General features: G+C 39.7%; 2 protein-coding genes across 2 annotated transcripts; one reads left to right on the forward strand and one right to left on the reverse strand.

The window, feature by feature from the left end:
• Positions 1 to 3,664: 3,664 nt before the first annotated feature.
• On the forward strand, positions 3,665 to 10,073 carry abhd11 (abhydrolase domain containing 11). The gene is made up of 6 exons (XM_026327836.1): positions 3,665 to 3,904; positions 5,752 to 5,887; positions 6,244 to 6,417; positions 6,638 to 6,808; positions 7,375 to 7,556; positions 8,042 to 10,073. The coding sequence occupies exons 1-6, from the start codon at positions 3,783 to 3,785 to the stop codon at positions 8,175 to 8,177; spliced, it is 921 nt and encodes a 306-aa protein (XP_026183621.1). The 5' UTR covers positions 3,665 to 3,782; the 3' UTR covers positions 8,178 to 10,073.
• On the reverse strand, positions 10,070 to 15,746 carry bicdl2l (bicaudal-D-related protein 2-like). The gene is made up of 6 exons (XM_026327835.1): positions 13,166 to 15,746; positions 12,596 to 12,715; positions 12,345 to 12,503; positions 11,863 to 11,948; positions 11,609 to 11,729; positions 10,070 to 10,930 (listed from the first exon to the last, which is right to left on the reverse strand). The coding sequence occupies exons 1-6, from the start codon at positions 13,724 to 13,726 to the stop codon at positions 10,583 to 10,585; spliced, it is 1,395 nt and encodes a 464-aa protein (XP_026183620.1). The 5' UTR covers positions 13,727 to 15,746; the 3' UTR covers positions 10,070 to 10,582.
• Positions 15,747 to 15,786: the final 40 nt, after the last annotated feature.

Genomic DNA, 15,786 nt, shown 5'->3' on the forward strand with positions numbered 1-15,786 from the left:
TGTGTGCCTCTGTAAGATATTTTCAACATCTTTTATAGGCTAATTCTATATCTTTTGGTGTTATCTTTTATATTAGAGAAATAGTGCTATCAGATGTTTAGCTCAAGGCAGTAGAGAGAATAAAGGCCATTGTTCAGAGATCACAAATGTCACAGATGTTACATTTGAATGCCAGCTTCTCTTTCCAGCCGGAACACATGACGCTGACAGGTAGATTTCACATAATCAAGATGACGACCAAACAGCAAAGTGAAACAGGTTCTTGATAGAGAAACTAAAAACTATGATCCCAGTTATCACTGACTTTTTTAACCTTACTGATTGTTGGGCTGTAAAGCTGGATAAAACAGTTGTTGCACATACTTGTGAGTCAATAAATATGCTTTAGATAAAACCATTTTTACTGTAACTATTAAGGAACTCAGGAGAGACAAAAGGTGGCAGGACTACCACACAAAGTGTGAGATATGAGAGGAATGAATAAGATGATGAATAAGATGAGTAATTAAATAAAAACAAAATTTTGTTTTTGGAAGATTTTTTTATTACTCAGGAGATCAAGACCTGAATATGTTCTGAGTAGTGTTCAGATTATTTTATATGCTATTTTTGTGAAGGTATGTGTAAATATTATGCAGGGATTTGATGTCAAATCAACAAGTCTCAACGACTGGCTACTGGAGCATAGCTCATTCAGTCCAGCAGCCACGATATGGATATATGCTTGGAGTAGGAAATACTTTGTACATCTCCAAATTTATTTAGTGTATGGATTTGTATACTCACCCTAATAATTTGGAAGGAGCGTGGTAGCACATCCTGTCTTTATCAGAAGGAAACCCCCAGAAATTCCATGAAATGTTGCTAAATTAGAATTCCCGGATTTGTCCCAGAAACAGAGCCAAACTTATAAACAGGACCCAGTCTAACACAGATAACAGCAGCAGTGTTTTGTTTACAGTATGGATAAATGAAGCTTTAGCACTGTGATTTGAAATGTTGACAGCCGAGACTATAGTATGTCTACAGTTTAAAGTTTTTTGACCTGTGACACTGTTTTCCATGAGGAAAACAGTGTGAGGAAAACAGTCACTTAATTTCCTCTATAACAATATCCAGATGGTTCTGCGGGTCAAGTCAGGGAGGTTTTATAGCTTAATGTGTGGTCAAACTATTTAAAATTTTAAATACAGATACATGTGTGCATTTTTAACAGATTAAAACAGTGGCTTATTGGATGGAAGTATATTTGGTATATATGGTATTTCATAATTAGATAAATGATAAATACAGTCTTACTGTGCTTTAATCTTGGGATATTGATAACAAAACCAATCTGAGAAAAGGAGCAGGATATTAATATTCTGCTACAGTGGAGTCTGTCTCTCATTATACATCAAAACATTTATTTCTAGTTATCATTACCCTTCTCCTCCCACCCCAGTTCAAACCAAATCAAAGTTAACTGCGTGCAAGTTGCATACAAAGTGCTTCACACAAGAAACAATGTAAATAACTAAATGGAATAAAAAGACAAAACCTGCGTCCCAAATGCCTCTAAACAAAATTATATGCATTTTATAAAGATGTCAGTGAACCAGGGGAAGCAGAAGTCTATCAGTGTAGCAGAAGTTACAGTGCCTTGTACTGTAAATCAGCAGATTTGTGTAACTGCAACTATTAAACTGTCAGTGGAACAATGTTTGACATCATTATTTTTGTGTGTAATTATGGGTTTCAGGAAACTGGAAACACTGCTTAGTAGTATTAAAAAAAATGCAAATGCATTTGTCAGTACCCTTTTCTTCTTAGCGTTGGGTCTGAGCTCCCCTGGGTCTCATGCCATCACTATGGAAACATTTGACAGCGTGCTTTGTCCCAGCAGGTTTGTCTCCCATAGCAATGAATGTTTGCCGACGCAAGCAAGCGAGACCAGGTTGTCCAAGGCCATAGACTGATGGCTTGTTTTTATTTTCTAGTATATGACACTGCACTGATCACAAACCAAACCAAAAAGCAGGACAAGTGAGTGAGAGGAAAGAAACATAACAGGTTTTCCTGTAACCTAACACCTTGCTGAGGTAGTTTCAGGGTGTTATGGCCATAAAACTCAAGAATGCCTCAAATTCATTAAGATGTTCTAAATTCTGAGTTACATTATACTGTGGAAAAGCTCTATAGGTACAGATTTAAGATAGATTCAAAAATAATGCCATAGGTTAGTTTTTAGAACAATCTTTATGCACCACAGAGTAAACAGAAAAACCTTAAAATAGGTCAGTGTTTGGTGTGACCAGCCGCTGCCTTTAGAACAGCACCTGTTCTCAAGTAATCTGACAGGTCAGTAATTTAAAGCATCCTGCCATAGTTTTTAGTGGGTCTAGGCTGACTCTGTGTTTTCAGTCTCATTGAGAAAATAACAAAATGATTCCATAACACTGCAAGAGTATCTAGTTACAGACAAATGGCAGACTGTTGACCTCAGCAGAAAGTCAGTGATATTAACCGGAAGTTGTTATGTTGTTGGAAGGTTTTTGTTATGGTTTATGGTTGGGGGTCTAGGGTTAACATTTACCCTACCGTCACCCTACTTTTGGACAAAGTTGACAACTTCCACTCACAGCTGAGCCCATATCTTGGTCACAAACCATCATCTTGTCTGCAGCCAGGTCCCTCTCTAATGTTGAGATCAAGGGTTTTTCACAGGGATCCCTGTTCTTCTTGTATGTTTGGCTTTCATGTCGCAGAATGAAATGGTGGATGATGTTGCTGATTGGTGAGACTGTCACAGGTTTGATCCTTGTGTCGTCAACAAATGACAGTTAATGTCCTGATCTTTTACTGTAAGCTTTTTTTTTGTGAACAGGTGTAACTCATATTGTGACAAAGTGGCGCCACCTAGTGACAATACAATTTGGATATTTTTACTGGTTGCTGCTCGGTTGCTTTCTCCTCATCCTTAATTTTCCAAATGAGAAGTGCATGCTGTTAAGGCCGAAAGACAAGAGTACATTAAGTAAGAACAGTAAGTGAGTACAGTGACTATACAAAAAGGATATATTTCACCAGGTCATGTGAGGTCAAGCAAACACAAGAACATTGTGGTCTTTTAACTTTAATATTTAAAGAGTTTCACTTGAAAGTTAAACTTTTTGTTCTTCCTGTTAATTTTTAAGTGGATTTTTCAATTTTGTGCAATTTATACTTTTACCTACAGTTCAGACACATAACGTACTTTAGCCATTGTGCATACCTAATGTATAGCATGTTTTTCTTTTGGTACTTTTGTCTTTTATTTCTGTAAGGCACTTTGAATTACTCTGTGTATGAATTGTGTTATATAAATTAACTTGCCTTGCCTAGGAATATTTTGATGCTGATCTGTACTTTTACTTTAAAAAATACTAAACCATTTTAAGGTAGGGCCTTTACCTGTAACAGTATTTCTACTTAACAGTATTGTTACCAGTACTTACGCTAAGGTTCTCAGTACTTCTTTCAGAGCGTAAATAATTATAATTAGGTTATAACCGTGATATTTACTTACAGACAGTGCTGCTCCTTAGAAGGCCATGTTTATGGAACCTGACAGACCGAACTCAGGGATTTTACGGCGATCACGACAGTGCGTGCTGCGTCATGACGCACCTCAGCTGTTGACACCCTGAAGCTTCCTTCAATCTCGACCTCTGGGGTTCTGAGCTGAGTCTCTGCCGTCACTGTGGACGTTTTCAAACGCACATGCTGTTTGCCGCCCGCCCGGTAACGGAGCATATGCTGCCATGAGTGTTTTATTTCGCCTCATCCGGAGAGGACTGCTGACGGGCCGGACGTCGTTCCGTTTATACCCCGGACAGGATGTGTGCGGGCTAGCTCCTAATGTTCGGACCGCCAGCTCCTCCAGGTATCCCCTGCTAGCTCGCCGGCTAGCTGGTGTCCTCTGTGTGCCTGAGGGTGGTGCTGGGTGGAAACAAACAGCTCAGTGTTGCTCTGTTAATGCTGCCACTCTCTTACCTTTTGGAAATGCATCGCTGTGCCGCGTATTTACATATTTATTACGCGTTAACTTCGTATAGTTCACATAAATGACATTCAGATGTCTGGTTAGCAGCTTTCACCTGCAGATGAGACATTACAGAGGATTTTAGATAACCTTATGGCTGCGTTTAGCTTAACCACTACATTATGCGACCATAGCTGTCATGGGTAAATGCTGTGCAGTGCATCTTATTAGGTAAGCCATGGCCGGATTAGCCTCCTGTCCCCGGGCAAAAATGTACTACTGGTCCCCCCCGATGATCCCCATCATTCATTTCACTGGTGTGATTAGTGAATCAACACAAAATGAATCAACATCCACCCTGATAATGATTTCATTGTTTTCAAGAAAAGATGCCAAATGTTCTGTGGTTACAGCTCCTCACATCATGTAGTGGCTTTTCTGGTTTTGTACTCCCATATTTCAGGTGATTGAAGATAGTTGGGCCTTGGGCAGACAAAGTTTGATAATTCAAGACATCACTGTGAATGCAACATTTTATAAATGAACAATCAGTAAATCAAGGGACTGATTAGCATATTACTTCATAATAAAAATGTTTATACTATTAATATTAGTATACTATTGAGTAATTAATAAATATTTCAGTAGATTAATCTTTTAGGTCATTATTAAGCAAAATATATCAAATACTTGCAGGTTTTCAGCTTCTGAAATTTGAAGATTTAATCATTTTGCCTGGTTTATGTAATTATTAAACTTGTGTTTTTAATTCCTGGTTATACAAAAGATAAAATATAAAGATTTCACTGAGGATGCTGAATGTTTATTTTTAATCGTTTACTGTTTCATCCTTACTGAATAAATCCCCTCATTTTTCCAGGTTTTATTGAAAATGAATACAGAAGGAGGGTATTTAATAAAAGTTGGGATACCTGTAGGAATTGTTAGCATCGCCTTTCAAGGTTTAATTTACTGCCTTTGCTGCAGAAAAACTGTAAATTGTTAACCAATTTCTTCTTCCATGAAAAATACATTTTTATATGACTCTGAAAAGTAGATTATAGTTTTCAGGTTTTTGGAAACCTACACTTGTTTTTCCACCTCTGAAATTTTACTGCTTACCTTTGTACCATTTCAGGTTATTCATTGGACCTAAGCTGCTTAAATTTCAATAAAACGGAAAATTGGAGGTGTTTTAAAACTTTTGAGTGGTGGTGTAGAAATAATTAACAGGTAATGGGACTTGTGAGAACAGCTTAGGACACTGGTTTAGTAAAACATCAATATTAAAGCTTCACAAATCTGGTTTTTATCACGACTGCTGTATTACATGTATTAATTGCATAGATGGTCGGGTATTTGTGGCCAAGAGCTCAAAGATTTAAAAGCAAAATGGTGATGTTTAATGTTGGGAGTTAAATGGTTACCGAATGTTGTGCCAGCAGCTAAAAGCAGAACACTTCCCACCACATAAGTCACAGATTTTAGAACAATGACACTGCCTTTTTCTGTTAATAATTTCCCTTGTTATCCTTTTCATGTGGGACACAAGTTAAATTAGAAAAGAAAGATGCTTTTTCAAGAGCTGAAGCCAGTCTAACATAATGTCCGCTCCCTGAAAGATTCATCAGTGTGCAGAGTGTTATTACTTAGATTTATTACTGTTCCTGTGTAAGGAGAGATATAACTCTTACTTTAGACATAACTAGGGAGATTCTAACTAATCAGCATGGATTTTTTTCCTGCAGCCCAGTCAACCTGACCTATGATGTCTTTGATGGGAAGGGAGAGAGCACTCCCCTGGTGTTTCTCCATGGCCTTTTTGGCAGCAAATCTAACTTCCACTCAATAGCGAAGTCCCTGGTGCAACGCACAGGCCGAAAGGTAATGCAGCGATGAAGACATTACACCTTTCTGTTATTACTTCAAAAACAATTCATCTTTATGTGTTTGAATTGGTTCTCAGCCGCCTGAAATGAGCCGCCTTACAAGAGCAGGCATGGGAACTTTCAATCAACCAGCATGTTGTCAGTCACTTGATACATCTCCTCAGCAGTCTGTTCTTTGGCTTACTTGATGAAACCCAATGCCTTATTTGCACAATACAGCCTTTGTTTGTGCTGTGACTCTTCTGAGTTGGGCCAAAAATAAGGACACAGCTGAATAAAGTTTTTTTTTTCACTGTTCTCTGTCCTCTTCCTTTCGATTCCAAGTGTCCTAACCGTCCTTTGTCCAGTTAGGTGCTGACTGTAGATGCCCGTAACCATGGAAACAGTCCTCACAGCTCGTTGCTGACCTATGAAGCAATGACCGGTGATTTGAAACACCTCCTCGCTCAGCTACACATTGAAAAGTGCATCCTCATTGGCCACAGCATGGGGGGGAAAACGGCCATGGCGACCGCTCTGACACAGGTTAGCAGGCGGGAAATGTCACCATGAATATATCATGATGCTATTACTCCCCTCCTTTGGTGTCACCTGACCATAATAATTGTACAGTGTACTCTGAATTTCCTCCATTGGTCTTCATGCTGCACGTCATCCTGTTTCCATTTTGTCATTGGTTTCTCCCACTGACATCTTTTTGTTTCTGTCTCTCTACCTGTTCCCCAATCTGTCCATCTGTCTGTAGCCTAGTTTAGTGGAGAGGCTGGTAGTAGTCGACATCAGTCCAGCCCAGACCACAACACGGACCAACTTCCACTGTTATATCCGGGCCATGCAGGAGGTGAAAATTTCCAGTGACATCCCTCGCTCCACTGCCAGGCGCATGGCTGAGGATCAGCTTCGCAGTTTGGTCAAGGTGAGGACTGTTTTTACATTTCGTTTTTTTTTTTTTTTTTTTTAACAAAATCCATGTTAGTTTGTCAAGTAGTTTCCTGCATCTGATATTTAATCCAGTAATAGAGGATGTTGGGCCATTAGGTGGCAGAAAAAACAAGTTGTGAACATGTTATGACTTAAAAAATTACAAATCCTGAACATACAAAATGTCATAATGATATGAGTTCTGTTTCTGGTCACCTGATGAATGTAACTAATATTCCCCTTCTTTTAGCTCTGTTTTTTGTCTATAACAAATCCCGAAAGAAATGTTTGAGTCTCTAGATGTGAAATGCTGGATTTTGTTCATCAGCCAATCTCTGAGTCTGTCTGATGTTAGATGCTGTATTGATACTGAACCAAATCACTGCCTGCTGGTATAGAAATAACACTACGAAGGCTGAGAGTCAACCAAAACAATAAGTTGAGAAACCCTGCAGTCAAATGATAATTCTCACTACAGCCAACCCCATCACACACAAGTAGCCATGTGATGAATTTTAATAATATATGAAACTCAACCTGAAGTGTCCTTCCCTCTATCAGGAGCACTCGGTTCGCCAGTTCCTGCTAACTAACCTGGTGGAGCAGAATGGACACTATGCCTGGAGAGTCAATTTGGAGGCCATCTCAGCGCATCTTGATAACCTCATGAGTTTCCCCAGCTTTGACACTGTCTATGAGGGCCCTACACTGTTTTTGGGTGGAGCCAGTTCTGCTTATATCAGGTATGAAATCTCACAGACACAGATTTAATGCAGACAATATTTTAACAATTCAACATTAAAAGCCTAAATTTATTCTCAGTACTTTTTCCTAACTTGGCTTTTTAGAAAAAAACCCCACAAAAAACTCAATCTTTAGCCTTTTCATTTTTCCACAGTTTTCTCAAGATGGTCTGGGAAAATATTATACATTAAGGAGGAAAATCATCAGTCTGTTAAGTGATGCAAATTGTAATGCAAAAGAAAGATATGCAGCTAAGAAAACAAACTCACTCATAGGTTTTTTAAGTGTAACATTATTTCAACCTAAAATGTCACCCAGTTTCCTTAGCTGTCAAAATGAAGACAATCTGGCCCATGCTGATCACATTTGGTCACTTGTGTACATTTATACAATGGTAAACTAGCTGTGTTTCAGATGTAATCAAAATTGTTATATTTACTGTTCATCTTCCTTTCGTCACTTTCCGTCCTCACTCCTGATCCAGCTCCGAGGATTACCCAGAAATCCAGAGGCTGTTCCCTCATGCTGACATCCAGTACATCCCAGACGCGAGCCACTGGATCCATGCAGATAAACCCTTAGATTTTATCAGCTCCATCATCTCCTTCCTACAGTCCTAGCTGCCCCCTGTCTACACTTCAGAACGTTTTTATGTTCAAATCCTCTCAGCATCCACTCACCGATAATACAGGTGAGAACTCAGCAGCTTCAGCAAGAACGACTGGAGTCATAAATGATGCTAACACTTGCCAACACTGGACCAAACTCACCCTTCTCCAGCAGTCATTTCCTAACCTTTTAACAGTGTCAAACTTATTGTAGTGTAGTGTATTGTAGGTGAATTGTCTTTTATTTTGTCTGTCCTCCGGTAGTAGTAGGCCGAGTGGTTACTAGATGTGTTTTGGTTTTTAGATTAGTAGATAGACAAGAGCAATGAAAATGTCTCCAGTTTAACATAACAGGGCTGTTTTGGAGGTGATACACTAATCCAAAGAAACTCTCATTTGCACAGAGCTTTCTTTATGTTGATATATTCATGCCAGTATAGTAGAAAAATGGCTTTTTGCCAAGTACAATCTGGGACTACCAAACTGGACCAGCAGCAATATAGTTTTGACAGCACTGGAATGAAACACATATTGTAAATCTAAGAAATTCTTCTTACAGAGAAATGAAGAATGTGCAAAGCAAAAACAGTTTCTTTGCATGAGGAGGTTTGGTCTTGTGTGTCAGGAGGTTCCAGCTCTGCAGTGAAGCTGTAGTAGTTCGTGTATACAGATGGGTTGTTGTGGAAACGTAATAATAGTGATACATTTTGTTATGGGAGTTCAATTTTAACATCTTCTCTTCTGTTTATCTGCCATATGTCAGAAATGAGAGTTTACAGGTCAGTTGCTTCATCACAACGTCTTGTTGATATATTTATGCCAACATAATTAGCAATTGGAGTCAAGCTGAAATCCTCAAATGCATTGTCACAGTTTCCTGAATATCTCAGGTTACAACTGGATATGCACATTATTATACTCATATTATTCCTCTGTCTGTCTGGCACCAAGCCGTGGTAATGTTGTTGTCTTTGTTAAGTCTAATCAGTGTTTTGATGAAACATATTTTACCGATTTATTATCTGTATCTCACTTATCTATACAACTAAGGCACAAAGTTATATGGGTATCTCACAAATATATGCTGCAACAATGTACGTTGTTATTAATCGTACTCGTGTTATTGTCATTTCTGTTCCTGTGGGTTTGAACAGTACAGTCCATTAGTGAAACTGCCATCTGTGTGAATAAGCAGGGTGTTGTAAATTTGTATGTGCCTCTTCCAGTCCTTTTCCATTTCTCTAAAACTTGATTTAAAAAAAAAACAAACTTTTATTGTAAAATTATTACCAGACTTTAGAGTGGCAGCTGGGTTGCCAGGTAAGAGCTAAGGAAGCCTAACATTTAAAGACGAGGCTTGATGTTTAATGTTTGTTGTGAATACAGAAGTGTAAAAGGATTTAAATGATTTTAATTAAGTTGAATTAAGTCTCCTTATTTTATTCTATTTATGACACTCCAGTTAGTGGAGGGGCACCCTTTAAATCTCCCACAGGACAGATGTGTCCTGTTGTACAATATGAATAGATTGTTGGGGCGTGGGTTGCTGCTGACATTTGAATGCAGGTCCTGCTTTGGCTTCTGTGGTGTTGCAGTGGCACAGAGAATCTCAAAGGGGAATCAACAGTGTAAATTATTCAATCTCACTGAAAAGCTGTTTGAAAACTGATCCCTAGTTCAGGATTGTATATGGTTTCTATATGAGCATGCCTTTCTCTTGTCATCAGGTGTGACTTTAATGTGTTACATGTCTCCATTCGTTGAATATGTTGCCACAGTGGTGGCATCTCTTCTAGATAATGGCATACATACATTTCAAGTGTTTGAAAGATGCATATAGGAGTGGATTATATATTATATATTAAAAATGTACAAACCGATATTCTACAATAAAATGGCACAAATCTGCATCAAAGAGTATTCTTTTTTTTTACTGTACTGGAAATGCAACAAGTGAACGTGAACGGTGAAAGATCAAAAGTGAAGTGACAGTGTGACAGAACCCGCCGCAGTCACATAAGAATTTTAGTTATCTTACAATATGACAATAAGGTTAAGTGTTAAGGCCTTCAGTTGTGACAGTATTAAACAATACATGGCTCAATCATAGTTATATTTTACACATACATTACACTAGTCAGAGATCCAAAGAATGCATTAGAGATCGCCTCCAAACATGTTGTAACCAGTTTTTCTCTGTTTTTCACCACAAAATGTTTGATTACCTTCATAAAAATTTTTAAAAATCACATTTACTTTTGTGTGTGCTGGAGCTTTCAAGTTACTAAATCACCTCCAGACTGGTGTCACAAATCCTGCCTATCTTAAAGTTGAGCAGCTTCCTTAATTTTTGACTGTAGGGGAAGTTTAAACTGGAAGACATGGGAGGTGTGTACTTAGTGCCAGTCAAAAGTGTTTTACTCAAGCGGTACAGCCTGGAAGCCGTCATCGTCCCTGACCCACTCTGCATCATGGTTCTCCTGACGGCTGCTCTTGCCCCTCCTCAGCCTGTCCCTCAAGTTGCGTTGGGAGCTGCTGGAAGGAGACAAGCTGGGAGGAAGAACAGCAGAAGCTGCAGCTCTGGGGACAAAGATTTGGTTTGAGTTCACTGTGGGAGGGTTAGTTACAGACAGGGGGAAGCTGGACGGCCGTTGGATGAGTGGTTTGTTGTTTCTCCTCAGGATGCCCAGGCGGGACTTCTTCTGGGCCTGCTCTGCCTGCTGCTGACTCTGTATCTGCTGTCGAATGATCACCTGAAAGTCCTCCTGAGGCAAGTTTGGAAAAACGAACAGGATGTCAGTGCATGAGAAACATGGACTTTAAAAACTATTTAACTTCAAACCTAGAAATGTGAATAATGATACTTAGTGGTCATAACTTCAATATGGAAATAGACTTACACAGTTTTTAAAACTTTGGCCTCTTATAATTAAAGGCTAGCTGAAATAAACATTTTCATAAACTGGGAAATTCCATTTCTAGTGTGTGTTTTGGTAACTACTGTGAGTTAGTAATGACAAAACAAGTTGGTGGGTTGTTAGGAGAAGATACATTTGTAGGTCAGACCTACTCCAGTATACAGCTACGAAAATGTTAATTACAAAATATATGTGATATATGTAACTATAGGAGCACAACTGTAAGTAAAATCAGTTTGGATTTCATGTGTACAAGTGAAGCAGATTCTGCTGCTCTCCCCAGTAAAACGCAAGGTGCAGCGTAGCTTTGGTTTAACCCTGCAGGGAACCAAGCGCTCAGCAGATGAACACATGGGCCTGAGACCAAAACACTGTGGTAGGACACCAGCTGGCATGGACTGCATGTGCTTAATGTAATGTGTGAATTCTAATTGTAGCGTGTGTTGTGTGTGGATGTCCTCCTTTTCTAGACTTGTCTGGCTGAATCCCATATGTTCAAAATTTCCCATATAATGTCAGGTTTACCCTCCAGGCCTCAAGCTCCAGCGACAGCTCCAGACGCTTCTGTACGGCCTCCAGTAATTGATTGTTCAGCAACATAAGTTCCGTCTTACTTCGCAGCAGCTCGGCCTCCATCGCCTTCTTCCTGCACAGTGGAACAGAAACAATGACACATTACTCAAAATAGAGCTTTCAGCTTTTTTCCCCTTAAATCTTGATTCTTCTGCTATTTAGAGGACATGAGTCAGGATGTGTTCATCATGTAAGAGGCTGCTCACTTCTCTATGGCCTCATCTCTGTCCCGCAGCGCCTGCTGCAGAATAGCACTTTCCTCTTCGCCTTTTCCTTCTTCTAATTTGCACACCTGGATGGATAAGCAAGCAGTGAAAGCAAGTTATGTATTGTCACAACTTATTTTCTGCCTTTAGCATCACTGACATCACTCTCTCTTATCTGCGTTTCACCAGGATGAAAATCTAATCCCACAGCTGACACACCTCGTGACTTTCTCTAAACACACAGAAAATACCAAACCCATCAGGTCACTTATGTTGTCACTTGGAAACCTGTAAGTCCACATATCTTAGCTTTAACGCCTGGTAAAAGCATCTTGAAATAAGACATAACGCACTATTGTCACCTGTTCCTCTTTAGTTTCACACGCAAGTTAAAAAGCAAACATTCCCAACATGCCATCAGACAGAGATTGCAGGGAAGTAGTGAGGAGGGTTGTTTGACTGCCTGTGGGTGTTGCCTTTACCTGCTTGGTATGGCTGATCGCCAGTTTACGTGCCACATTCTTCAACTGGGCCAAGGCAGCGTCCAGGCAGTTGTCGCCACGAGACGGTTCAGTTGGGTTGGACTCGAGCTCTGTGAGTGGGTGCAGCAGCCCCAGGATGGACAGGACCTCCTCTGTGACCTGACACAGAAATGACGACAAAGAAATGATGATGATCCTGTAGACTTGTGCCGACCTGTAAACTCTGTCCCGATGCTGTGTGTAAGCTTTACCCTCTCTCTGTGCTGGCTCCAGCCTGGTCCATCTCTGCCCTCCTGTAGTTTGTCCACCTGGGCCTTAAGCCTGATACTTCGTCTGCGAGACAGCTCCACTTCTCTGCGCACCTCATTAAGCTGCACACAAAAACCACCACATCAGTAAATTTTAACAAGTCGTGCCTTCTGTTTTCTCCTGTGCAGGGCCACATGTAGAAAACACTGCATCATGAGCTCTTACATAGTGTAAATAGAAACTGCTAATCTTGATTGAAACTATAGACAAGAAATCCAGTTGTACCAGTTGAGACGCTTTTACTAGCACTGCAAATACAGTGTGTACAAACAAAAGAGCGCATTCACAGGAATACACTCACAGACACACCAAGATACCTGAATAATGAAAACTATCAGCAGAAAATATGACAGAAAACCTTTTCCATGTCCATCTCTTTACACTCATATCCAGAACTCAAGCCCTGTGAGTGTCTCATTTATAATCAGAGCAGCAAACTCATTTTAAAACATAATGTCCCAGACACCAACAAGTAATTAGTAATTCCACAGAAACTAAGACTGTTATCTTACGGTGGCTGAGACGTGTCCCAGTGTCCTGCGTCTGCTGAGCGGCCTACCACTCTTGATCAGGTCTGGTAAGGTCCCATCAATGTAGTTCCTCTGTAAGGAGCTCCCACCTTCACCAGCTGAGGACCCTGACTCTGATGAGTCCCCTGTCCTCTCTGTGGCCAGTTCACCTAGACTGTCCTTCTCCCCAGACTGTGAAGAACTTCTGTCCTCGTCAACCAGCTCCTCTTCAGGCACACATTTTAAATTCAACTCAGTGAGGAGGCACGTTGTGGTAACGGGCAGAAGATCATCACTGAATTCATCCAGGTCATCAGAGACCAAATCCTCCTGTTGTGTATCATCTTCAGGCTGCTCTGGACCTTCCTGCTTTGCTGAGGCCACAGAGTCTTCTGGTTCTGGTTCTACTAGCAGACATGTTGGTTGGTGAGATGGAGATTTGCCCCTGAGTGAGCCCAGCTGTCTGTCCTCAAGTCTGCTCAGAGAGGAGTAGAGATGTTCACTGCTGGTGATTCTAGGTCTCAGACTCTCATTGAGGACTGAGAAAGGCTGCGAGTAGTCCATGATCAGCTGGATCGAAGTCACAAGCAGAGGCAGAATAAATCAAACCATCAACAGATACTGTCAGCCTGTGTATAAAGAAGGAACAGCAAGAGTGAGACAGAATAAAAAGGAGGAGGATAAAGAAAGCAGAATGTCTCCAAACTTGATTTTCCTGAACTGTGCGTGTCTTCACTGGGGCATGACATGACATGATGTGATGTCACTAGAGGTGGTGGCTTCATGTACCCTGTCTAGTTTTTAGTTCCTTCCTTTCGGTTGCTACACAAACAAATGACGTGCAAACAGCAGCACGTTAAAAAGGAAGAATGGCTTTGATCCTTTGACACAAATAGATTATCAGGCTTTTGACGCAGGACACCTGATTTAACTCAAACATGCAGAGCAGAGGGCTGGAGAGAGAGATTACAGAAAACCAACAAGACTCTTTGTAGTCACAGTAAAATGCAGTTATACAAAAAGCCTTATATTAAGTAACAACACAAAACTCAAACCAGTCATAGATCTATTTTGGGGGCTGGAAAATTCTCAGGGGGGAAATACCAGTTCTAGTCATTCCTAGCAGCTAATTTAAGGTGGTGATTTTTGATGACAAACCTCCCACATACATGAGCAATGATGAGTCAGTGACATATCAACACATATTTTAAACTGAATCCTTGCTCATGTCTTTATGTTGCAGGGAAGAGGTTTAAATTATCTGCAGACAGGTGCGAAGTGAAAACACCACAGTTACTAAATTGAACTGAACAATGTGTTTGCATTCCTTTTTTTTTTTTACAAAGTCACGTTTTTCCAGTTTTAAATAGTTAAGTCACGTTTTTCACATGGCTGCTCACATGTGCATGTACTGTAATTACAGACCTAGTTATTGTCTTGCGGCATGTGGAAGTGGTTATTGTTCATGTTGTGTGGCTAAGTGGTTGAAAATGTTTCTCATCAAAAGCCATTAAAGCTTTTGTTGTGCTAAACAATTTGCATACTCCCTGTTTCATAAAGTAGGTCAGCGCTTAAACTCCATTCAACAGGTGGACCCCGTCTTCAAACTGTTCACTGTTACCCTCTTCTCCACAAATGAACTCCTTACTCTAACTAGGCCAAACCTTGTTACAGTCTGTAGGAAAGCAGCTCATCTGTGTGAGCACTTACTATGTTCTCAGCCATAGTACAAAGTATTCAGTACACATTCAGCCTGTATTTACTATTTCAGCAATACTTTATGAATATAGTCACTAAAAAGACAAAACTAATTTCACAAAATTAATTCTCCTGTTTCATTTTATTCTAATTTTATAATATTCTTTACTTTAAATCGTATTATCTATCTGTAATTTTACACTGTCTTCCATTTTGTCATGATATGTATTATATATGTCTTAGGTAAAGCATTTTCATTTGCCTTGTTAGTGAAAGGTGCTATAAAAATAAAGCTGTCTTGTCTTCACTTTTGAAAATTGCATTTTAGTGACCAAATTTGCTTCAATTATCTTTTAATAACTGCTGTAACAACTGAATTTCCCCTTGGGGATTAATAAAGTACTTCTTCTTCTTATATTATATTCTTCAGTCATAAACTGTGGACAAAAAGCAGAGATACTGTATATGGTTAGTGATGTAAAGTAGTTTTCAATAATCTGCATTAAAACTGTTCTGGTAAATTTTCAATGCATCTGTAACTACAGTCCACATAATGTTCTGCTGTCCTGAACATGGCTTCCTTTTCTGACGTTTCCGTGTGTAAATTCAGTGTCACTAAAAAGACATCATACATTATTTCTACAATATCTCTGGATGTGCTTGTGTGGGCAAATAAAAAGGACTTAATTATTTCTTCAGTGCAGGAAGAAGCCCTGGCTTTAAACAGCTACTGGAGAATTAAACATCAGATAAAACAATATGTGCTGTGTTCAGTATCAGTCCCAACAACCACTCAGCTCGTTCGTGATGAGAAAGTAAACAAAAACACAAAGAGAGGATTAGAGGAGGATGCAACAAAACCAGTGGAGCAATTTACTGCCCAGTCACATAGAACCACTTTACAAAAGACAGATCCCAGCATGTGA

The sequence above is a fragment of the Mastacembelus armatus genome, chromosome 14, assembly GCF_900324485.2.
Source record: "Mastacembelus armatus chromosome 14, fMasArm1.2, whole genome shotgun sequence".
NCBI lineage: Eukaryota > Metazoa > Chordata > Actinopteri > Synbranchiformes > Mastacembelidae > Mastacembelus > Mastacembelus armatus.

Excerpts from the sequence above, each read along its gene's own strand:
- abhd11 (XM_026327836.1), top strand. The coding sequence starts at position 3,783 with ATGAGTGTTTTATTTCGCCTCATCCGGAGAGGACTGCTGACGGGCCGG. Across the intron at positions 5,888-6,243 it reads TGCAACGCACAGGCCGAAAG|GTGCTGACTGTAGATGCCCG; the intron begins GTAATGCAGCGA and ends TTGTCCAGTTAG. Across the intron at positions 6,809-7,374 it reads AGCTTCGCAGTTTGGTCAAG|GAGCACTCGGTTCGCCAGTT; the intron begins GTGAGGACTGTT and ends TCCCTCTATCAG.
- bicdl2l (XM_026327835.1), bottom strand. The coding sequence starts at position 13,726 with ATGGACTACTCGCAGCCTTTCTCAGTCCTCAATGAGAGTCTGAGACCT. Across the intron at positions 12,716-13,165 it reads TGGGACACGTCTCAGCCACC|CTTAATGAGGTGCGCAGAGA; the intron begins GTAAGATAACAG and ends TTTTGTGTGCAG. Across the intron at positions 12,504-12,595 it reads GGAGCCAGCACAGAGAGAGG|GTCACAGAGGAGGTCCTGTC; the intron begins GTAAAGCTTACA and ends TTTCTGTGTCAG.